This window comes from Spea bombifrons, chromosome 10 (assembly GCF_027358695.1).
Source record: "Spea bombifrons isolate aSpeBom1 chromosome 10, aSpeBom1.2.pri, whole genome shotgun sequence".
NCBI classification, from domain to species: domain Eukaryota; kingdom Metazoa; phylum Chordata; class Amphibia; order Anura; family Pelobatidae; genus Spea; species Spea bombifrons.
Window position 1 is genome coordinate 24743697 of NC_071096.1, and position 24282 is coordinate 24767978.

At 37.8% G+C, this 24282-nt stretch overlaps 1 protein-coding gene across 1 annotated transcript; it reads right to left on the minus strand.

Moving 5' to 3' along the window:
* Positions 1 to 1315: 1315 nt before the first annotated feature.
* SIPA1 (signal-induced proliferation-associated 1) lies at positions 1316 to 19842 on the minus strand. Its single transcript, XM_053448754.1, has 15 exons — positions 19647 to 19842; positions 16097 to 17350; positions 15825 to 15949; positions 15461 to 15649; positions 13735 to 13909; positions 12062 to 12165; positions 10984 to 11781; positions 8851 to 9125; positions 8601 to 8771; positions 6267 to 6336; positions 5246 to 5369; positions 4853 to 4945; positions 2923 to 2983; positions 2769 to 2835; positions 1316 to 2246 (listed from the first exon to the last, which is right to left on the minus strand). Exons 2-15 carry the CDS (start codon positions 16830 to 16832, stop codon positions 2070 to 2072), a joined length of 3165 nt encoding a protein of 1054 aa, XP_053304729.1. The 5' UTR covers positions 16833 to 17350; positions 19647 to 19842; the 3' UTR covers positions 1316 to 2069.
* Positions 19843 to 24282: the final 4440 nt, after the last annotated feature.

The following is a 24282-nucleotide window of genomic DNA, read 5'->3' on the forward strand; positions in this document are numbered from 1 at the left end:
GTTGGTGTAAAGGTCAGGCGTCTCAATACTTTAGTCAATATAGTGTATTTTAGTAGGATTTCCTTAAATACAACGTTCACATCTTTTGGTTTATATACTTGGATACTCAGGAAAATCCTCCTTTACACATTAAATCTGAAACAATGTATTCCGAGTCTTCTGAGTTCTTTAAATTCTCGTAGCCATGACTTCATAACTTTGTCCATCTCTGGTTCTTGTTCAGACAATTCTTTAATATACATTATGCAGTCTGTGGCTCACAAGCGTCTGGCATGGTTTGTTCACACAATTTGCAAACTAAGTATATATGATTAGCAAACTTCTTTTGATAGGATCTGTCTTACTGGTTAGACATTCTGATGAATATATTATTTTAATCGATCAGCATAAACACCTGGATAGGCAGATAAACATAATTCATCTAAAGCCTACCTAAATATTGCATACAGAGTGCAACCAGTCTGCTGTTCCTTTAAGAATCGTTAAGAAACTAACACCTTTGACTTAAAATGCCTAATGGAAATAAAGCTTCACTTATTGTTTTTCTGTGATTGGAAGAAGAAGGAATAGGCGTTTTGTCCTCATGGATGACTTAGAACTGAAACCCTCACAGAGGAAATATCAGTCAGTCCTCATAGAGGAGTTAATATTATAAAGCCCTCATGGAGGCTGCAGCATACAGGGTTTATCCAGAAAACACCCTCATGGAGGGTACAGCATGAAGATGTCTTTAGGATTGCATAATTAAAGGGAAACATTTACAGTTTATTTTAGTGGGTCTTCTTGTTCTCAAATACCAGCAAAAAGAAAAGAGGATAACAAGCAAAATTAATTAAGCTATACCTGTGGAGGAAGGGATTTTACCATATCAATGACTGCTGCAATTTGATGCACAGGAAGACTAGATTATAGCAGGGCATGATCAGAAAAATGGAACTTGGTGACAGGAAGTGGGCTTTACACAAGGCAGATATGGCATGAGGGGGGTAGACAAGCTCTCTTTCTCTAACCTCACACAGCACCCGTAAAATAGAACTCTAGACAGATGCCTAGTTTGCATTTTGACAAATCCTGCTGCTCTGTTTATCTCCAGTTCATTGCTATAAAACAGGTACTTTGCAGAAAACAGCTTTTGCAGATACAAAAGGCAAAAAAAAACAAAAACATAAAATGTGTTCTTCATGGAACCCCTTCTTGGTGCTTTGACCAAGTATATCCAAATAACCAGTAAAGTATACCTCCTTATCCTCCACACACAGCCTTTCTGTTAACCACATGTTTTTACCCTTTATATAACTTGATGTATACATTGTGATTTTGTGTTAAATGAAGATTTTTTTATTTGCACTTCCACAAATATAAAAATGGTAGATACCCCTTTACTACCCCAAATATACCCCTTTACTACCCCAAGTATACATTCACAATGGCAGACATTTTAAAATGATCACCGGAAGACATTCATATGTACATACAGTTTCACCCCTTGGCATAGTTTCTTTAAACAACCCCCCACAGAGCAATACCCCATTAATCTATCCCTTGCAGTGCAAAATTACTTAATTACACAGTGTCACCCCTTTCACAGTTTTTATTTTAACCTCTCCTTAACTTATTTATGGGCACTGGATTGCTGTCTCCATTCAAACACTAATTGTTTTGTCTTTGAATACTGTTTGAATCAAGTGCATCTCTTGTCATCATCATGGACTACTCACTCTCAGTGCTTAACGACAATCCTTATTCTAGCTTAACTTTGGCATTTCCACCACAAACATACTTGATCCTTTCCTTGCTTCATGCACATGTTATTTCAGCTTTCTAACCCTTATCCATTCCTCAGGTTATCCTAGATAAGTATGGTTTCTCATCACAGAGTATTCTTACATTTATTAATCCAGTTTTAATAAAATCTTGTCCCCTCCTATTTGAGTTTACCATCTCATTTTGCCCAGGTAGCTATCTCTATACTTTTAATACTTATAGTAGACCTGTCTACTTTCATTGGTTTTTGAGATGAGTGATTGTTTTCCTTAATGATTATATTCCACCCTTATTACTTTTCCCCTTCAATCTTTGATTCCTTCTTTGCCGTCACTGGCTAATCCACCACAGCTGTTGTCTCCAGCTTTAAGTATCTTGGCTCCAGCCCCACTACCACGGGGCATTGATCCCGTGAATGCCTCTTCTTGGGTCCTCTTCAAGCTCAGCACCTCTGCTTGAAGTTGTGCCCTGCCTTCCTGCTCCTATCCAAGGGAAAATGAGCACACAGAAATTATCCAATTGCAAGTTTATCTGTAAAAATAACAAAGGCTGCCCTTTTCTCCTTATGTTTTATTATGTAGTCATATTATTCTCTCGTCAAGACTTTCTAGATACAGTACATAAATAGTGATGGAGGGAAAAGATTCAATTGGTCCATGTAGTCTGCTTTTTTAAATCACATTTTCGGAATCAATTCTTTAGGATAGTTTTATTCACACCCAAGCTGTCTTGAATTAATTTACTATATTTTCCTGTAATAATTCCAGAATTTTCTCACACTGTCTGCCGACAACTTAAGTAATGCCCCTTATGTCTGGCACACCTTGTTTTATTACGCATTGGACTCTTGAAATAGTTGCATACTTCCTCTTGTAAATTTAAGGTTTCGAACATTCTATTTTAACTTTATTTCAACCAAATTGCAACCATAAGGGCCTACTCATTTTGCATCCCACCTTCACCATTTCTCCCTTCCTTAATTTTTATTGGCTCATACATCTCACCTTCTTCAAATCCTCTTGAAGTTTTTTTAGCTTCAACTCAAGCTCTGTGACTTTGTCCGTAAGGTTTCTGCAAAGAGAAGTTCAAATAATTTTCATTGCAAAGACAATCACTCTAAAGTCTGATTACTTTACTTAACAGTTAGGAACCCCTTACCCTGATTGTGTTGGGAGGGAACTGTTACCCCCTAAATCAGTTCTCACCTCTGACACTTGACCTTTGGAGACAGAAATTAAAAACTGTATTAAAATATGTACAGTTGCATGATCTATGATGGACTTGATAATCAGTGTTTGTAATGCAGGTTCTAATGTACTGTACTATCCTCTATCATATTGTAATGATATTGGTCTTCTTTTGTTTGCAGTGATTTTTTTAGTAAACCGGCAATTTGGGGTTTTTATTATTAGCTAGCCCTTTAACAAGGACTGAAGATGAGGATTCAAGATTAATGGTTAACATTGCTGGATATACAGTAAATAGGTTACATCATTGGGATCCAATTCCATCAGCAGCCAATAAAATCAGAGAGGTGCATATTAAAATGGATCCCTGCTATTGGCATGCCATTCTCTTTTAATCTTGCCAAAAGCCTAAACTATCAGAAACTGTCATGAATCATCTCTGCAGAATGATAAATAGTTTTTTTTTTTCAATCAAACCACACATATCTTTTCACATTGGGAATTAGAAATACTGTACACTATATGGACAAATATATTAGGGCACCCGACCATTACACCTACAGCTTCCACTCTTCTGAGAAGGCTTTCCGCAAGATTTTGGAGTGTTTCTGTGGGCATTGTTTGCCCATTCATCCAGTCGAGCATTTGTGATGTCAGGCACTGATGTTGGACGAGAAGGCTTTGCTCGCAATTTCCATTCCACTTCATTCTAAAGGTGTTTGATGAAGTTGAGGTTAGGGCTCTGTGCGGGCCACCCCAAACTCATTCAACCTTGTCTTTATGGACCTTGCTGTGTGCATTGGGGCATAGTCATGCGGAATAGAAAAGGGCCTTCCCGACACTGCTCCCACAAAGTTGGAAGCATGGCATAGTCCAAAGTGTCTTGGTCCTCTAAAATTCCCACAGAAACACTCCAAAATTTTGTGGAAGGCCTTCCCAGAATAATGGAAGTTGATATAGCTGCAAAGGGGGGCCAGATACATATTAATATCTATAATGCAATGACATAAAAGTCCCAAGTGGTGAAATGGTCAGGTGTCCTAATACTTTTGTCCATATATGGTATGTAAATCTGGGTAGGGCAGCAGATTCTTGGGTATACTGAAAAGCTCAACTTATGGCAGAACAAAGAGGTTCAAATGAATTGCTAGACCTGTTGATCTCAAAAGAAGCAGAAAATATACCTAAAATTCAAGTAGGAGAACTTATGGGAAGTAGTTTCATTTCAGGTTGCGGTAAAGAAACAGCCTCTTAAATGGCTAACAAAGACCCTTAATTTTAAAAGGGCTAAATTTTAAAATGGTAAAAAGGTCTCTGCAATAGGCAAACTGGGATGACATCATCAGTGACAAATCCAATGAAGAAATACAGACTGCATTTAAAGAACTTTGAAATATAAATAAGTCAGAAACAATTTAAAAGGAAATATATGTGGGTCAATGTAGTTTAATACTAGTGTAAGGGGAGGGGGGTAGATAAAATAGGGGATTTACATTTTTTCAGTCAGTTTGCACAACTCAGCCATTAAGCACCAGAACTGCATGATAGACAGGTGTAGTAGCTGGTGGGACACAAGCTATTAAAAATTGTGCAAGCCTGGCAATTTACCCAAACTTAAACAGTCTACTAAGAATTGTTTTGTTATTTTTAAAATGCTTGAATGCAAATCGGAGTGCATTTTATTGCATGTATATCACTTCAGGCATTATTTAGTTACCGCAGTTACAAAATAGTTTGTTCTCATTTAACTGATGTGCAGTCTAATGGGAGGTATCTACCACCATCTCGGTGAAGTAGAAGATTAGATGAGAACATTTTTAAGAAGAGATTAAGTTACTGCCTATTTGTTTCACATCGGCAGCAAGGCTGTTTACTGGTTCCCACAGGTCTATCCTGGTCACCTTCTTTAGACATGGCTTCCAGTATGCTGTTACATGCTAGAGTGAGGTCCGAAATACTCTGCCATTCATCTTCAATAGATGTCTGTGTCAGCACTGAAAAGGAGATAAGTAACGATGAGAGACAGCAGAACTATCAAAAACACCGGAAACAGGATACGTATTACCTCAAACAAGAAAGTCTATGTACATCTACAATCAGTCTTGAAAATGAAAAATATAAAAATATCTTATAGATATGTAATTTCAAAGAGGCAATATGTATACACCTGAGTCAAATAACCCTTACTTGAGGGAGAGCCTATACATAAGCCGCAGATGATAAATTCTTTCATATAAAGAAAGTGACAAAGAAAGCACAAAATTGAGATACTGTGAAATGATGTACGAAATTACTTGTATTTGCAATGCTCTTAGTGGATTCCTGAGAAGAGGCCATAGGTGAAGGAGTTTCCTCCTGATTGAGGTCAGCTGTTTCAAACACGTTTCCCTGAGGCTGGCAAACAGGGCCGTCTACAATCTAAATGATAAAAAAAAGGTCTAAGAGCAATGTTCTTGAAAGGCAGAACTTAATACAGTATTCTACAGTACTGTGACAGTAGATTAGGAACCCCATCCTTCATCCATGCACTAACTATTTTTCTTATCAACATTGCATCAACGATGGTCAGATAATGGAACTCCCTTGAGCAGTGGTTAATAAGACACACATCTGCAGGCTACAAGCTTAAAGAAGAAATACTAATTCATTCCTTTATCTCGTAGCTGAAGGGACTTATATATGCATTGCATTATAAGAACTTAATAACTGTGTAGCAGATGTATAGTGTATTGTTTTACTACATGGTGTAAACTCAGAAAGGCTTGAAGTTGAAGTTACAGTTTTGAAAATGTGTGTACACAGCTGATAACATAGTAACAAATATATATAACATTGATTATTATTAGTAACTTCTTTCACATATGTTAAAAAGGCCCATCTGAGTGCCAGGAATTGCAACTGGACGCTAAAAAACATCCAGCTTTGCATGTCACTTGGAATCTTCGGGTCACTCTTGATTACTTCAGTAAAGCATTTTATTATCCATCAAAGTAGTTTTTGTACTGTATAAATGTGTTTTGTGTCTTCTTAGCTGTAGGTGATATGATTACAACTGGTCATACGATTCCCATGAACAGTAACAGTGGATCAACACATATGCATCTTATACCAAAAAGACAAGCTTATAAAGTGACCCACACTGGATATTCTAGTGGCGGTTGAGGGGATGTTGATTAATCCTTTGTGATTTTTTTCAAGGTATATATTTATCGAATAACATTTTACAGGACTAAGTTGCACTAAAGTTGAGTTAAATGGCCAATGCTCTGCAAAGGCTCTATCCAGGAGAAACATATGACAATCTGTGATTCATACCAGTTCATCCCATGCAGGGTCTGGCTGAGGAATGATATCAGGGGGTGCCAAATCAGCATTATTATTATACCTGACAAAATAAGAAATCATGTTTATAGGGTTGGATAAATCATGTATTTAACTTAAGTTACAATATGAGTAAGACAGTAACAAGTGGGATGGTAGAAGATCTGAAATAAGAATGAAATACAGTATATTGGTAGGAAGAAGTGAGTGAGACGAGAAAGCAAGCCATTTGTAAGACCATATGTGAATTGGGTTACAGTGGTGAAAATGGAAGAAATATAGAAAGATACTGGTGAAAGCGAAAATAAATGCCATTTAAAAAAACAGTTGCTGGAAGATCAATCAATGTTCAGGTGACAAATAAAGGTTATTTATATATATATATATATATATATATATATATATATATATATGACACTAAGGTGTTTTCACCAAACTGGGGGTATGTAGAACATTGTACCTGCCTCACTTCGCTATGCAGGGTAAACACTGCTGTTAACTAAGTTAGCTCTGCATAATACACAGTTAATGTTAGGATATATATATATATATATATATATATATATATACTCATTGGTCACTTTATTAGGTGCACCTGATGTCAGAGGTCAGAGGAGAATGGGCAGACTGGTTCGAGATGTCAGAAAGTCAACAGTAACCTCATAGCCAAGGTATGCAGAATACAATCTCTGAATGCACAACACTTCGAACCTTGAATCAGATGGGCTACAGCAGCAGAAGACCACACCGGGTGCCACTCCAGTCACCGGGTGCCACAATTGAGGCTACAATTCGCCCAGGCTCACCAAAATTGGACAATGGAAGACTGGAAGAATGTTGCCTGGTCTGATGAGTCTCGATTCCATCTGCGACATTCAGATGGCAGGGTCAGACTTTGGCATAAACAACATGAAGGCATAGATCCCTTCTGCCTTGTATCAACAGTTCAGGCTGGTGGTGAAATGGTGTGGGGGAGATTTTCTTGGCACACTTTGGACCCCTTAGTATCAATTGAGCATCGTTTAAACACAACAGCCTACCTGAGTATCGTTGCTGACCATGTCCATTCCTTTATGACCACAGTGTACCCATCTTCTGATGGCTACTTCCAGGAGGATAATGCACCATGTCATAAAGCTCACATAATCAATCTGGTTTCTAGAACATGACAATGAGTTCACTGAACTCCAAAGGCCTCCGCAGTCATATTATCTCAATCCAATAGAGCGCCTTTGGGACGTGGTGGAACGGGAGATTCACATCATGGATGTGCAGCCGACAAATCTGCAGCAACTGTGTGATGCCATCATGTCCATATGGACCAAAAATCTCTGAGGAATGTTTTCAGCACCTTGTAGTATGCAACGAAGAATTAAGGCAGTTCTGAAGGCAAAATGGGGGTCCAACCCCGTACTAGCAAGGTGTACCTAATAAAGTGGCCAGTGAGTATATATATATATATATATATATATATATATATATATATCCAAAACATAAACATTTTTAAATATATGTCCCCTGCTAGGTTTAAAACAGAAGATTTAGAGACAGTTACAGGATAGGACAGTATTATCTCAAAAGATAAAACTAGCCTATGAATCACTTTCCTGTTCTAAACTTACAGTTACTTTCTTAACGTGAATGGGGAGGAAAATAATTCAGCTCATTTGACAAGGAGTTAAGATGGCTGCTCAATTTTGGCACTCAAAGTGGTTATATACTGTGTATATAACAGTCATGTGTCACTAAACCTTAAGAATAACTTATAATAATAATAATAAATAACATGTTACAAGCCCCTTTCTCTGGGAAACTTGCACTGTTTGTTTGCAAGACAAGGGTCCAGTCACTTACATACATTCAACGCGCCTACAGTGAGTGACTCCGTTTAAACTATGAATTGTGAAAGTATTTACTAATTTCCTTTTATAGCACATTTCATCATCCTTCATGCTGGAGTTACATTCCTCTTTTCAAGTATTGGGGACTGTACCACCATAGGGTACTCGCATGTTAACAATTATTAGCACCACAAAGTAATAGGTAAGGGTAGTTAGAAGAAGTTGGTCACCTTACAGTTATTGCATGGATTGGACTTTTAGCTCAGAAGATTTCTACCAACTTAGGGCTAAAACAAACACTTGTCACTAAAGGATCATTGATGATCATTGCTATCAAGCTGATCAGCTTACTCTTGTAGACGAATGAACTGTTGGATATGCTAGCCGATATAACTTTGAGAAGAGTAACATTATATGATGTCTGACTTCACAGTAACCATTTTGAATTAGAATACTTTTGTAAATTAACTGTATAACATTGCATTACCTGAACTCTGTTCTCTCTTCCTGCACAGACAAAGTGCGCAGAAGGGTTTGAGCTTGAGATGGAGCTTCAGCTTTCCTCGTTATTCTCTCCTCTTTATCTTCTTCCTCTCCTCCTGAAGCTGTCACAATTCTCTTCTCCTGCAGTGACCTCACATACAACTCAGAATAGCTCCTGGGGGTTCAAAAATAGTAAAACACTGACGCTTAGTGCTTTCTAAATCTAGCATTTAAATTCATATTCGTATTCCCACCTGCGGGGCTTTCCAGATTCGTCTGGAGGCAGGGTGGTCACTGTCACTTTTTTGGCACGCAGAAAGAGTGAACGGACATTGTCAGGGGTAAGGGAGCAGAAAGGTTGGCCGCAAATTGCTACCAGCCTGGCTCCGGGACAAAGGCCCACGGTCTCTGCCATACTGAATCTTTCGACTTCGGTCACAAAGCCCCCTGAGTCCGCACTGAAACCAAGCTGTCCAAGTCCATTCCTTAGTAATGGTATCTCCCTCGTTTCACAGCCACCTGATACGACCTAGGAAGGGAATAAAATAGTGAGGTACATGGCGATCCAATTACAGACTTTACATACCTAAAATGTGAATGTTACTAGTGCTTAAATCCTATTATTTACATTTTCTACAGGAATCTCGCATGGCTCATGTGTATTTTTTTCAGTTTATATATCAAATGTTTACAAGAATTGTACCAATCTGCACATTGAATGTGCCCCACAGGAAATCACTTTGAGGAAAGAGGAGAAGCAGCTGTCTAATGTTCCTTGAACTCATTTGTTTTACCAATATTCAGTTTAGATATTTCCCATAATGCAGGAAAACACTTTACAAATGGAAGTGTAAACCAAATATGTATGTAGCTTTTAGTCAGGAAGCCAATCAAGGCATAAATATAGATACTGAGTTACCTAAGCCGAAGGTCTCCAACCTGCGGCCCTCCAGCTGCTGCAGGACTACATATCCCATGCTCCTCTGCCAGCCCCTTAGCTGAAAGAGCATTATGGGGGACGTAGTCCTGCAGCAGCTGGAGGGCTGCAGGTTGGACAACCCTGACTAAGCTTTAATGACAAGCTTTACAAATACTTTTAAACACTATTTCCCTGCTCTAAAATAACCAAGCTTATTTTGTGAAATATTCCAGTGTAATTGTATCTAACTTAATTAACCCCTTTGTTTTACTGAAAGAAATGAATGCTGGTAAAGCAGCAAAACACAGCACAAACACTGTATCTATGCAGTGATCAATCATACAGTGTAGAGGGGATTGTAGGATTTAGGTGTATGTTGTGGGCTAAAATAAAAAAAACAACTTGTTCCCACATGTTTTTTCCCCTCTGCGAAGGCATATGCCATTTTCACATTTGAACCAGTCGTCGTTAAGTGTGTCTGAACTTTAACCAGAATCTAGTGATGGCTCTTCTGCCTGATGAGCCACCTTAAAAAAAGGGACCATCAGAACCTCCTTGTAGTTCCTGAAATATTGCCTCTACCAGGGATGATTCTGAGGGAACCTCCATCTGAATACACTCCACAGATACCTGCTTTTTACAGTTAGCCCGGGAATCAAGATTTCTCTTTTCTGCATTTTAAGCAGCATTTTGTGGGAGATGACCTGCTGGAAGACATTGCCTCCTATACAACTGTATATGTTCCATATTTAATGCAACTAAATTATACTTTCAAGATTTGGAATAGAGCTTTATAAGCTCTGTGAAGGTGAAAAGGTTGGGTATGCCACCAAAATGAAAAAAGCAATGAGACACTATCTATCATCGTCCTGTCTGTTCCCCTACGCCTGGTCTATCCATAGGGACCTTCAAAAACATGACACAAACTCACTGAAAAGAATGTTAAATGCTTTTTACCACCAAGATGTTTGTGTGAAAGCAGCTGGACAAAACATGCCTACAAGCCCCTACATAAATAATTTGAGATCACAATACTAACTGTACTGAGACATGGTCCCAATAAACTGATCTGTGAAAATTCCAAGTTTGTAAACTGAAATGTGCATGTTACAATTTAGACCCCGTAGTGCTTGATAAGCATGACAAACCTAAGCATTCGGAATATTGCCGGGGTTGTTGCAAAAAGCAAATTGCAGTAGCGGTGATCTGCGGAAGATCTTGGTGTGCAAACAGCTACCTAAAACATGCTGCTAGATAAATTTCCTAGGTTGTATAGTTTCCAAAAATATATGGTTTTACTGGATTAAGTTCAAGGATGTACACATTATATCTGAAGAATGGAATTTTGATGACTTACGGGACTCTACATCTTAAACTATGAATACATGTCTAACACAAAGTATCACAAATACCTAGATTCCCATACTACCAATTCTCCATTGTCCTCTTCCTTTATTTCTTATCTTACCTGCAACCTTTTGACAATGTGATTCACCTCTTCTTCCACTTCTGCATCACTGCCTGCAATTGGACGAAGCTCCAATCTCCCTGCCCGTCCATAGTACAAGTCCAGACCCCCTCCAGAGGAGTATGTCCACCCCAATACATCACGACACGAACAATGGAAGCACACTGCTCCCTCCTGCTCTTTTCTTCTATCTACCAACACCAGCATTTCAGATGATACTCCAAGCAAATAGAGGCCATCAGGAATGAAAGAGCTCAGGGCTCTCACAGTCCACACAAGGGCACCAGGGCTGTGGAATTCTGGAGGTATGGTGTATGCCCACCGAGGGCCTTTTCCCCCCTTTTCCCCAGGGCCAGTACTGCCGACACGATCCCATTTCTTAGAAAGGCTTAAAAGGGCCAGCTTTGAGGAGCAAGAGTCCAACGTAGCTGTCGTAACATGATCACGAGCTAGATCCTTCAGATATTCTTCTCTGGTCCGTGTTGCCATAGCTAGAAACTTGCCACCACGTTCAGCTGCATTCTCACCATTGATAGCTTTAGAGAGCAAGAAGTCTCTTAGCTCTGGGGAACGACGAAATTGGCTGGGAGGCAGAGGAGGGCCAAAAGGTGGGGTATCAGCTGTACGGCTAACAGCTACACTGTATGAGGTATAAAGAGTGCATGGATTGTAGACCTGCACAACCAAGAAGACATGTTGAAAGTGAGAGCGAATGGTCCGTGGTGTAAAAGGAAGGGCCCCAGGTTCTTGGAAAACAATAGTAACAATGTCATTTCCAATGTGCCTTTTTCGGAGAAGCTGAAGAAAAAAAGAAAACAATTCTACGAATTGGTAAAATAGAGCAAAAGCTTAAAATATGGCATATTTGTTGAATTAACAAAATCATATATAGAAAAACAAAGAACATGTTCTAACTTTTAACATGTATATAGCACAAAAATCAGTATAATGATAGTACATTTAGTGACATTATAATATATGTTCTAATATATGCAACTCGTAGGTATTAGTTTTCCACAGAATGCAATAATTGTACAAGTCTGTATATAAATGCTGAAAAGTAGATGAAGTCCATTACCTGCTGGCTGTTGCTGGCTGTATACGGAAGCATTGTGGAAACATGGAACATAATCTCATAATCTTGGTAACGAGTGTAGAGGGAGTGTGTGCCTGTACTGTCCGCTGTAGAAAGAAATGGTTAATATTACTCTGGAAGTGTATATAAATTGGTGGACTGATATAATAAAGTAAAGGTGAGGTGAGAAATAAACAGCATGTATACAGCCAGAGTCAGTATGTCTACAGTATCGTAGTACAGGATTCAGTGTGTATGTGTCCATACTTTTAGCGTGTGTATAGTGTTAGCTCGTGTGTGCATGTGAATAAGAGTGTGGTGCTAGTGTGTATGGGGTTGTTTATGTTACAGTATTGCATTAGCACAAGTGAATTTGTCACCATTAATGTATTAGTGTATTTTGTTAGCATGTGTGTGTGTTACTGTAGTGTGCTTGTGAGCATAAATATATGTTAGTGCATGACAAAGCCAGGTTGGGTAATATATGAAAATAAAATCATGATTGAGGAAGAAAAAAAAATGCTGGCTCCTAACTTTTTCGACTTTTCCTAAATGCAAAGCAAATTTGTTGACCCCTGGTTTAAAGGATAATACGTCATAGTCCAAACATATTTGTTAAAAATAGGGGTTGCCAATTTGAATTGTAAAATATGGGACACAATGGGAACTACTGAAAAAAACCATTACCATTTTTTTTATACAAACTTTTTGTGTATATGTGGATATTTCCACTTTGGATGAATTAGATAATTTTCCTGATTTCTGGTTTGCTTTTGGAATGCTGGCTATTGGAGAGCAGTGCAACACAACAAGATCTTTGGGATCTACAGCAACCTGTCTTGCAGCTAGTGGAAAACTAAACCTATCTAATGAATTCTACAAATAATTTATTATATTTATTTAATTTCCTGAAGGAGAAATTTTGTTTTCCCCTCCAGTCACATTAATCTGATGAAGACAAATGATTAAGAAGTAGGGCTCTGCAAGTTTCCTTTCCTAACGTCATCAGTGTCAGATGGACCACCAAAGACCCTAGTGGGGTCTATACAGACCCTGCATGGTCTCTGTTATACAGAGAGTTCCCTTTTGCATATGTAATCAATGCAATGTAAAAGAAACCCCTATTCTGGGTTTTATATCCCTTCCAATCCACCAGCACTAACTGAGAGCACTATTACATTTAGCTGCTGACAGAAGGGAGACCAAGCTGTCATACAGACGGCCTTTCTGAAAGCACACAGATGCACACTGTAAGATAGGCAAATAAAAAAAATAAGTTAGAGCCTTCTTAGCCTATTACTGACCGGAAATGTTCTGTTCCATTTTCATAATAAATAGCTTTTTCTACAAAGAACTAGTATTTCACTAATCTATTTTTCTTAGCACATATAGAGATAAAAAGGCAGTGTATTATGCATTTGTTTTTATTTTTCAAAAATATTGTGATTTACTAATGATTTTGAAAAAGTAATTAAATCATTACATGCCACTGAACGGGAACAACGGGAAATACTGTATTTAAATGCAAGAGAGAACTGGAAATTGGGCACCCAAAATTTTTTTATGTAAATATAATTTAAACCTAAACAAAATGAAAGAAGAACAAATCAATCATGAGAAACAGATAAAAACAAATAGTATACTGGTACAAGTGACTACTGAAAAACCATCCTTACTCTTGTTGTCCAACTGAGCTCGATATTTGTCAAATCCTTTGAGTTGGACTTCATCCCCAAGCAGACTTAAGAACTCCTGGAAAGCTGGTCCAGCTGTCTCGTTGTTATACATTTCTTCTTCTGAGCCCTGTCCAGCTCGGCAATACAGGATGCCAATCTTTCTCTGGAAATTGAGCTGTTGCCAAAATGAAACATTATTGATGATGTTATGATGTTTGTTACTCTCAGGTTTATGTAAGATTTCCCTAACTATCTTTTAGATGTTAAGAGTATCAACTATACCGTATTGGCTCAATTATAGGCCGCACCCCAAAAGTTTGGTGCTATTTAAAAGAAAAATGTATTTTTAAAGAAAAAAAAAACACATTAGTGGAATGGTAAAACAGTATTTTATCTAATGGACAGGAATACATGTATTTTAACATTTTTGGTATAGATTTTGCAGATTTTTGGAAAACCAATAGCTATTTTAAGGTTCCCCCCTTAATTCATAATGCACTTTACTTATAGATATTCCCCTCTGCTCCCCTGATATGCCACTCTGCCCTGCCAGATATGCTTTATGCCTCCTAGAAATGCCCCTCTGCCCCCTAGAAAAGCCACTCTGCCCCCTAGAAAAGCCACTCTGCCCCCCCTGACGTTCACCAGCCGGTGAACGTCTGCGTGATGCACATAGACAACCTCCGCCGCTGGCACTTCCACTGTGGCTTCGCACAGACGTCCACTGGCTGCCAGAGAGGAGGATCCAGGCCCCCTGCAGCGCTGCGGGGGATCTGGATACTAACCCTGCTGCTTACCCGCAGCAGGGCTAAATGAAAAAGAAAAAAAGAAACACTGCATGTCCCAGGCGTCGGGCGATACGAATTGCGCATCCCTGCACTAAAACCCGATTATAAGCCATACCCCCACTTTAAAGACTTAAAGTGGAGGGAAAAAATGTGGCCAACATTCGGGCAAATACGGTGTATATATATATATAGATCCATAATAAGCACGCCCTCACGGGACTTGTAATCCAAAATAATCAGATAATTTATTACTATAGTCAGAAGCACATTGACTCCTTATCATATCTTGTGTTAAATAAAAGAACAGCTCAGAATCACTCAGACACTAAGACATGACTCTTAGTGTGCTGTTTGAGCAGGAAGAGTCACCCAAATCATCATATGACTACCTGCAAATGGCTTTTAAGTCTGCAGATAAGCTTTGTTTTTTTCGAAGGGGCTTCCCTTTTAAGATCCAGCTCTGTCTTTATAGACCTATAAGCAGAGTATCTTTTTGCCATGTTGGCCCTTGTTTACTGCGTTATCTAACTTAAATACTTATTTAAAGCTTTTTTGGTTCATTCTACTTGAATTAATTATCATTCTATTTGCTAAAACAATATATCTGGAACACGATCTACATCTTTCATTCTATATGTAACTAAACCAAACATCACTGCAAATAAAATGAACACACATCAGTAATGGCAGACGGCAGGACTAAACACAGCAGAATGAGACAATTCTTTTTATACTGAAAGTGCACAATTATCTCAAACACTATAAAAACAACAATTTAGCAGATGTCAAACCTATATATCCTGTTGGAAATTATGACCATTAGCCATAATTCATGTATGCTAAAGTATATCAGGGTAATATGCTGCACATACTGAGTTTTTAAGCACCCATATTTTCAATATATAATGTATATAAAGTACCCATTTTTGTTTGCTTACCCCCTGTTCATCCAATTTAAGCAAAGTGTCTGGCACTTTGGGAGAGTTGGATGCCAAACGCAGACATTGAAGGTTAACCTCTGGAACAACATGTTCCAGGAGCTTTTTGGGTGATATGGCTCGAGAGGAATTTGTACGGATGGATGACGGGAATGCTTCTTCTAGGATAGATCCACGAAGGGTTTTCAGCTTGAAATACAGAACAGGGAGATTAACATGAACAATACGAGAAATTAATAGCAAAACAGATTATTCACTTGACAAAGTAAGGTTGGTGATGGTCATTAAGACAGCTCTTACAAAAGAAACTGTAAGTAGAATGAAAAATCATGATATTTGTCACAATCACGTAGTTACAATTTACCTCAGTAGTACGAAAAATAATTCTGTAGTTGTAATGGATATTTTGAGCCCCCTCTCTGTCATCTCTGCGTAAGCTTATAGCTATGGGTCCCAATCGTTCATCAACCCCAAAAAAGTTCTGATGTTCTGAGAAAAAAAGGAGAAGAAAAGCAAATATTGGACATATAAACACTAAGTATAAAATAGAAATAGCAGCATGTGAGATGTGATAAAGAGAAAAAAAGGGATCAGCGGTCTTCAAAAGAGAGAAAAACTAGAAACAGTCTATAATACCTTTGCCATAAAAATATTTCCGATAATACAATGCTCCAAGATCCTGATACTCCACAAAGTAGCTGCTATCCCTCATTCTCTCCCTCGCTTCTTCCAATACAGATACTGCTGCATTGGGTCCCCTCACAGGACTGTTATGTGAGCTGTGAAGAGGCAAAGTAACACAGAAGTCCCAGCCTGGGTCTTTCAAGCTGTCAGTATTCTCTCCCCCAACCTCATTCCGAAAATAGGGACAACTGAGGAGAAGCTCATTATCCTTCCCATCTCCGGGGTCTGATGGTTCCTCTGGTGAAGACAGTGATCTTCTCGGTGATGAAGTACATGCTCTGATCTGAGAGGCTGCAGATGCCCCACTCCTAATATTCCTTCGGTTTTCTGAGTCTCCTTTCCGGAAAGGATCAAACAGTATACTTTGGACATCATAGTGAGCAAAACTCTTTGGCCGAGGTGCTACTGGGCCTATATCTAGGGGCTTTTCCTTGGCCTCCTGGGCCGGTGGCCCCTGGCTCACACCAGCCAGCCCCAACAGTAGGAATGGATCCTTAAAGCGTGGCGCAGATGGGCTGCTGGTCCCCTTTTCCCTGGGATCTGGATCTGATTCCGAAAGAGAGCGCGTCCCTCCGTTTTGTCTGCTGCTCCCTTTGCCTATTAAGAATTTGGAGTCATTTGGATTTTTGTTAGAGGATCGGGTAGGAGGGTGGTGCAATTTACGCACAAAGAGATCATCGGACTGCATCTCATGAGAAGGGACTCATTGATGATGTTTCAAAGCTGTGGTCTTTATTGTACTTTTTTCCAAAGTCTCCTGTTGTGTCCAGTAGGCAATATTTGCTCTATACAATATAATATTCCTTCTTTTTTTCTATTATATTACACTATTTTTTTTTTGAACTTTTACCTACTTAACTTGCCCTGAGTGTGTCCATGTCAATTAACTGCCTACTATTGACTGACTGTCCTTCACTGCCTGCTTGTCAGTGTAATCGTTTACTGCTAAACTATAGATTAATTAGCTCATTTCTTCTTTCATTGACTATATGGCTATGATTTCTGTAGACAGCAATTTTGCTTTTGTTTTTCGACAATTGTCTCACATAAACACCTTTCTTCATTACATCCTCTATTATATTTCTCGGTGTAATAGATCCATTTCAGGCTGGTATTACGCCACATGATCCATGGGACAAAAAAAACATCTACCCCATGAAAGTAAAAAGTGCAGTTTTTGAATCCCAGATTCTTCCAAAAAAAAGTCTTCTACTCTGTAAGAAATGGAGACAGGATGAGACGCGTTAACAAGTAGTTATGAAGCATGACTCTGTCACTATAAACTTTTGTGTACAAGGTGGTTGCTTTAAAGTGGGTTGAGCAATGCCATGGCACTAAAATTGTTCATAATCATTTATCTGCAAAACAAAAAAGAGTTAAGGCAATTGTGTTTAGAAGGAAACTTAAAAAACAGAGATACCAGAACTATTCTCAAAACATCTTCACCAGTGGGGGGTTTTGTAGAGAAAGAAATATGGACATCCTCAAGCAATCTCATGGGAGTAGCTAACTGATGATCAATAGATGGGCTCCGAAAGGTAAGGACTTTATTTCCGCCCCTCTTTCAGTACTAAGAGGGCAGTTGTTTTTAGTATCCACTCTTGTGAAACCTAAAGGGTGGTTAAATGGGCCTCAACCCCTGTACTCATACGAAGAGGAATTTAGGCTTTTAAACCCCCTCAACCAAGTGGGCAGGATGTGAGGAGTATTTTAATCCCCCTATCCCATTGGAAACATTAAGAGAGTTAGGGGTAGGCACTGCTTGGAGTCCGTGCCTCCAATAGGGTTTTTTTTATTATTATTATTTTCAACTCCTTCATCCTTGAGATAAGGGGATCAAACAAGGGTTGTATATACAGCAATAGACTCACCACCAGTTGGATTTTATTACCAACCGACCGCATACAAGGTGTGTGTGTGTGGGGGGGGTTCAATAGCCCCCAGCTTGATAAAGGTCCCTTCCTTACATGTATTTACAATTCTATGAAACATGGAAAGCTTGGTGAAAAAAAGCGACGGAAATTAACATTATGCCAGAGACTGTTGACCAAATGGTGCATGAAAGGTGTCCAAAATCTCCTAGTGAAATACCTTGGGTTGCCTTATCTCCAAAAAGGTATTTTGAGCTGGTGGGCTGCTTAACAGTCCCAAATCCGACATATGCGTCCCAAAATAAAATTTGAAAATGTCAAGTTTGGAAAAGGGAACAGGCATGTTCCACTTTATGCCCCGTAACTTCCAAAAAAACCATACAAAATCCTTGCATGTTGTTTTCTTTCAAATTCAAGACGCATATTTTAATATATTTTGTTGTATTTTGGTCAACTCAACTGGTTTGGGTTTGGGGACCATTTTCATAGTAAAATATTATTTTTAATGTATTATTCATACTAAATGTTGGACAATACATCTAGGAATTGCATAAAAAAAGCTTTATCTGTCCTTGAAGAAACAATTTATAATTTGTGTGGATACATAGAAAATTGAAAAGGAGAATCATGGTTAAGAAAATAGGGCACAAAACTCAGTGAAGAATGGGTTAAAAGTGGCTAACTACTGGATGAATTATAGGTCCTCTTTTTTCACAATCTAATCTGAAAATGGATACTACAGTGCTAGAAGATTTTTTAGATACGGTTACAGTAGATGTTTCTATTTTTCCAAATTGCACCAATTTATATGGGGTTGTATGATAAATTTAGGTATGAATTCTTTGCAAAACTGATTTCATTTGATTGGGAGAATGGTCAGAAAAATAAGATGCGATTTACCATTGATAAAATTAAAAAAAATGCATTTGTACAGCAAAACATGCATCTTGAAGATTAACCAAACACTGATGACTAGATACTGGTACATCAGCACATAATGACAAGTATTTAGATTATTATTATTATTTGAAAGCAATAATGGGCCAAAACTACAATGCCTTCCAATTTTTAATGACTGGGCTTCAACCTAGTAACATCATAATAGTACTGTAGGTTAATAAAAGATACTGCTGTTGATCCAAAAGGCACAAAAACAGTAATTTTCAATTGAGCCTTAAAAAAGGGTAAAAATTCCTTCTTGGCTCACTGGAACAAGCAATAATCATATGTTTTTAGCTTATGTTCCTGTACATTCCTCTTTATTAAAAAATAAAATAAAAATCATCCAAGCTATATTCAATACAATGTCACAGCCACTGTGGGTAGTGAATTTCACATCTTTATTTTTCTAACCGTAAATAACCCTTTTTGCTGTGTTAATGAACAGGTCATCGAACAGTGGTTTTTATTATCCCTTATGTACTTGAATAATATCCTAAGACATCTTTTTTTTCTAGTTTAAACAAATGTAACTTCCTAGTTCTTTATTACTGTATTCTTTTCCCCTTTTTAATTTTGTAACTGTACCTAATGTCTTTTTTAGGAAGGGGTGCCTAGCCTGCAATTTTTATTGAAGATGGCCACCATTGGTGACGAGCTAGGTAAACATCAGTTCTAATTCTTCTCTTTACTAAGGGAACTTTCCATGACAGCAAACCATTAGAATTGACAACCCAGATGTTCCACTTCTCTCTGCTTGCATATGTTATTGTCTTTACAACCCATTGTACCGTGAAGCAATATTTGCCTTTATGAAAATAAAATATTATGATAATAAACTATTGGTATAGTATTCTATAGCCCACATTTTTAGGTAGTATTAATGCTCATGTTTAGCTTGGTGCAGCTTAAAAGAAATTTTACTATAAAATAATTCCTTTTGTGCATCATAAAACATCTTAGCTTTTTATTGCGTGAAAAGCTACAGCATTATGTTACCGTATTTGCTCAATTATAAGACGACCCCCCAAAATCTGAATATTAATTTAGGAAAAAAAGAAAAAGCCTGAATATAAGACGACCCTATAGGAAAAACAGTTTTACCAGTAAATGTTAATTCGTGTAAACTATGTGAACAATTGTTTGTTAATAAAAGCTATGATTGAGAAGAATATTTTGTTTTTATTTCCTTTTTTTACAACCTGCCCCCCCAGTTATGCACATCTGCCCCAGAAATGCCTTATACCCCCTATATGCCACTGTGCCCCATGATATGCCTTTTAACCCTCTAAATGCCACTGTGCCCCATGATACGCCTTTTAACCCTCTATATGCCACTGTGCCCCATGATATGCCTTTTGACCCCATATGTGCCACTCTGCCTCCAAAATTGCCTTATACCACTATATGCCACTCTGGCATTTAGGGGGTTAAAAGGCATATTATGGGCAGTGGCATATAGGGAGGTATAAGGCATTTCAGGAGGCAGAGTGGCATTAAGGGGGTTAAAGGCATTTCACACAGCACTCTGCCTCCAGAAATGCCTTATGCCCCCCGTTTAACACTCCCTCCCCCTCCCTCCTCCAAACTTACCGGTGCTTCTGAGTCCCCGATGCTTACACGCTGCCCGGACTCAGAAGCAGCGGTAAGTTGGGGGGGCATAACACAGGAGGATCCAGGTCCTCTGCATAAGAGTCCCCGGTGCTTAGTCCGGGCAGCGTGTAGAGCTTTACGCGATTCACGTAGACAACTTCCGCTGCAGCAGAAGTTGTCTACGCGAATTGCGTAGAGCTCTAGACGCTGCCCAGACTAAGCACCGGGGACTCAGATGCACCGGTAAGTTGGGGGGGCATAACACAGGAGGATCCAGGTCCCCTGCATCGCTGTGGGGGATCTGGATCTTAGTCTCATAGTCAGACCTATTTGAGGTCTGATTATAAGATGACCCCGATTATAAGACGAGGGGTATTTTTCAGAGCATTTGCTCTGGGAAAAAAACCTTGTCTTACAATCGAGCAGATACGGTATTTACAGCGTCAATATCAATATTCAATTCATTATTTCCTACAGGGTGGATTTGATTTAAATCAAGTCTATTTAAATCCCAACTTAAATCACTAGTCATTAAGACCCGATTTAAATCATGCTTTTTAAATGTAAACATTCATTCTTGCTGGCAGTTATAATCTTTAATATTTGCAACCAGATGAAGATTTTATATTAACAAAAGCATTTACAGAACAATAATAACCTGTCCGATTACTAAAACGGCTATATCAGAACTGACTTCGGTTTAATGGGTTAATCACTCATATTTAGGGAACCACTTAAATTGTTTTATTTAACTAAAAGAATAACACTATATAGAATACATATTCTTGTTTATTCTTTGTTTATTAAAAGAAGTCTTAAACAAAATATCTTTAAAAAAAAAAAAAAGCTGGGTCCAAATGAAAAGCTCTATTACAAGGTAAATAATAATGTATCTTAAATAGAAAACTACGTTTAGATATATTTTTCCTACAAAAGCATTTCATTAAAATAAATTCGATCAAAATAAAAAACCTGACGTTTGATATGTTTTTATCATGCATCAGCTCTGCATTGAATATACCACATATATTTTTATGTAAATGTGGTAATGAATGATGGAGGAGGAAGAAGAAGGAACTAAGAATAGTGGGTTGTTAGCAAGAAACAGACAGCCACAGAGCTACTGCATAATGAGGCATCTTGCCGAAGGGGACTTCATCAGCTCCGATTGTGAGAAACAGAAGAAAACCCAAAGAGGTTGTGGTTCGTGAGACGACGTGGAATTGAAACTTTAAACAGAAAGAGGAAGCAACCAAAATAACGAGACACGCATACCAAGAACAGACATTACAAAAGATTTTTTTGTTTAAAGTGTTTTGCAGAGAAATGAAAGTTAGTTGACAAAAGGCTTGGAGTTTGCCTAACGGTTATGTTCTATACTATGAAAAAAAAGGATAGGAAAATCCAATTTCTTAGTTTTATAAAACATGTTGGCAACCCACCTTGTACATTCTATTCCTATGTGCTATAAAAGACTACATGCTATCTTTTAAATGTAATACATGCCTCCCACTTGTGCTTTTATTCAACATAATAGTCCAAATGTAACTACAAGCAAATTAAACTGAATGTTCACCTATGGTCTTTACCATTTACACGCTTTCAACAAAACTTATTCTATTAAATAGCACACTGCTGGTCTCTTTTATACATTCATGGATCAGTGCCCACTCCATATCCTAATTTGGCTTCAAACTGGCATAAATCCATTGCACAGCAACAAAATTCAGTTTTGTATTGTGTAAAAATGTAAAGCATGTTCGTCAATGGATTGTATATAGTTTGTTCCAACGTAAAAAAATATATATATATCAATATATATACTATGTTCAAGGATGTCTACAAATCGTTGAAGCAACGTTTTTGTAAAACCAAATTCTTTATCCATTGTACTGTGCTAGGAAATATAAATTAATAAATAATAATATATTAAATATTATCACACTTAAGCGCAAAGATGTTTTTAGGGCTAAAATGGGAAACAATATGCAAACACAGAAACAAACTATCTGAAATTGGTGGCGTCTATTGTTACCACAATGGTTATAATTAAATATGACATTTGTTTGAAGATTTTCCCAGGGATTAAGTTATATTGACATTTAAAAATATGTTCATTTATATGACCGTTTGTAAAGTTATTACATTTACCACTGGATGTACAACTGAATGTGGTGCCCTGGTGGTGCTTAATATCCCTTCTGCGAAATAATTTTGGAGTACCTATCATGTAAGAATAGGAGGACGACAGGAGTTAACTGTAAAGGCAGGCAAGTGTTTAAAAACAGGACAGGATATTTATTTATGTCTAATGTTTATTATTTATGTATGCTGTTGTTTTTTTTTTTTTTTTTGTTTTTTTTTTCTTTCTTTTGATTAATGTTTTTTTCTGTTTTCCCTTGCTGTTACGCCACAATTCGCCTGGTTAGCCACAGGCGAAGTCTGTTTTCATTTTCTTTTTTTCGTGTATAAATTTTGAAAAAACCAAATAAATAAAAAAATAAAAAACAGGACAGGACTGTTTTTTATTTTTTGTACCCTTTGTGACAATGGTCTTAACATTTTTACTGCGCTCATGATTAGCTGTAATTTTTCTCTCATTCAGTGTTACACAAGTTACATATTGGGGTTTTTTTCCAGACAAGAAGGGCTTTCTTTAGATAACATTATTTTGATCATCTCTATCTATATATATATAATGAAAAAAACTGCTAAGTAGATTGTAATATTTGTCCTGAATTTAGGAATACCCAATGTTTTTATCTTGTTTTGTTATTTTGTAAAAACGAGTCATTCTGCCCCATGTCCTATTTGGGCATCTTTGAAGTCGGCCAATTCAATTTACCCCATCAAACCAATATGTTTTAAAACTAGTATTTTGAATGCTAGTATTTTAACTTTTAATTCTACCACTAGCCTTTGTTAAACTCTGTGTTTTATGTTTCTTCACACACATTGTATTTCAGGTATGAATTTATAGCCCCTGGTATATGCCACTGTTGTTTGGGGTTAAAAGGCCCCAATTATGGTAGTATTTTTGTGTGTGCATGTATTTTCAGGTATGAATATACAGCCCTGGTATATGCCACAAACACCAAACCCCCCCAATATGTATTCAGAACAGTGATGCGACCCATGCATACATTTGGGAGGTGCGCTTTTTTTTTTTTTTTTTTTTTAATGACATCTGGTCAATCTGTGTCCTATTTGGGACATCTTTGAACCCAGCCAGTTCAATTTACCCCATCAAATCATACATTTCTTGAAAACTAGACACCCCTTAGATATGTCAGTATTTTAACTCTTTCCATGCCAGGATTTTGTGAAGGTACAACTCACATTTTAGGACTTGCTCATAAAAACCTTTATATATATATATCTTTTTTTTTCCTTCATTTTGTTGGTACTGCAAGGGTCTCCTGATATCACTGGAGAATTGTTTTTGCATCTTACCTGATTTTAATTAATTTTATTAAACTATTTTTTCTTAGTTTTTTGCGACAGCGGTCACAGTGCGTTCTGGGGTGGGTTTTCAGAGTCGCGAGAATGTTGCAGGCAGGGGTCTAGACCCTTGTGCACATGTGGGGGAAAGCTCTCCCATCAATTTCAGTGGAGCACTGTCCGACCACTCACTGGCTCTTTCAAGAAATCAGTCGGTGGCAAGAATTATCAAAACATGGAGGGGAAGGCAGTTCCTCTGATTCAAAATCTTACTTTTAAAAGTAGATTAATATT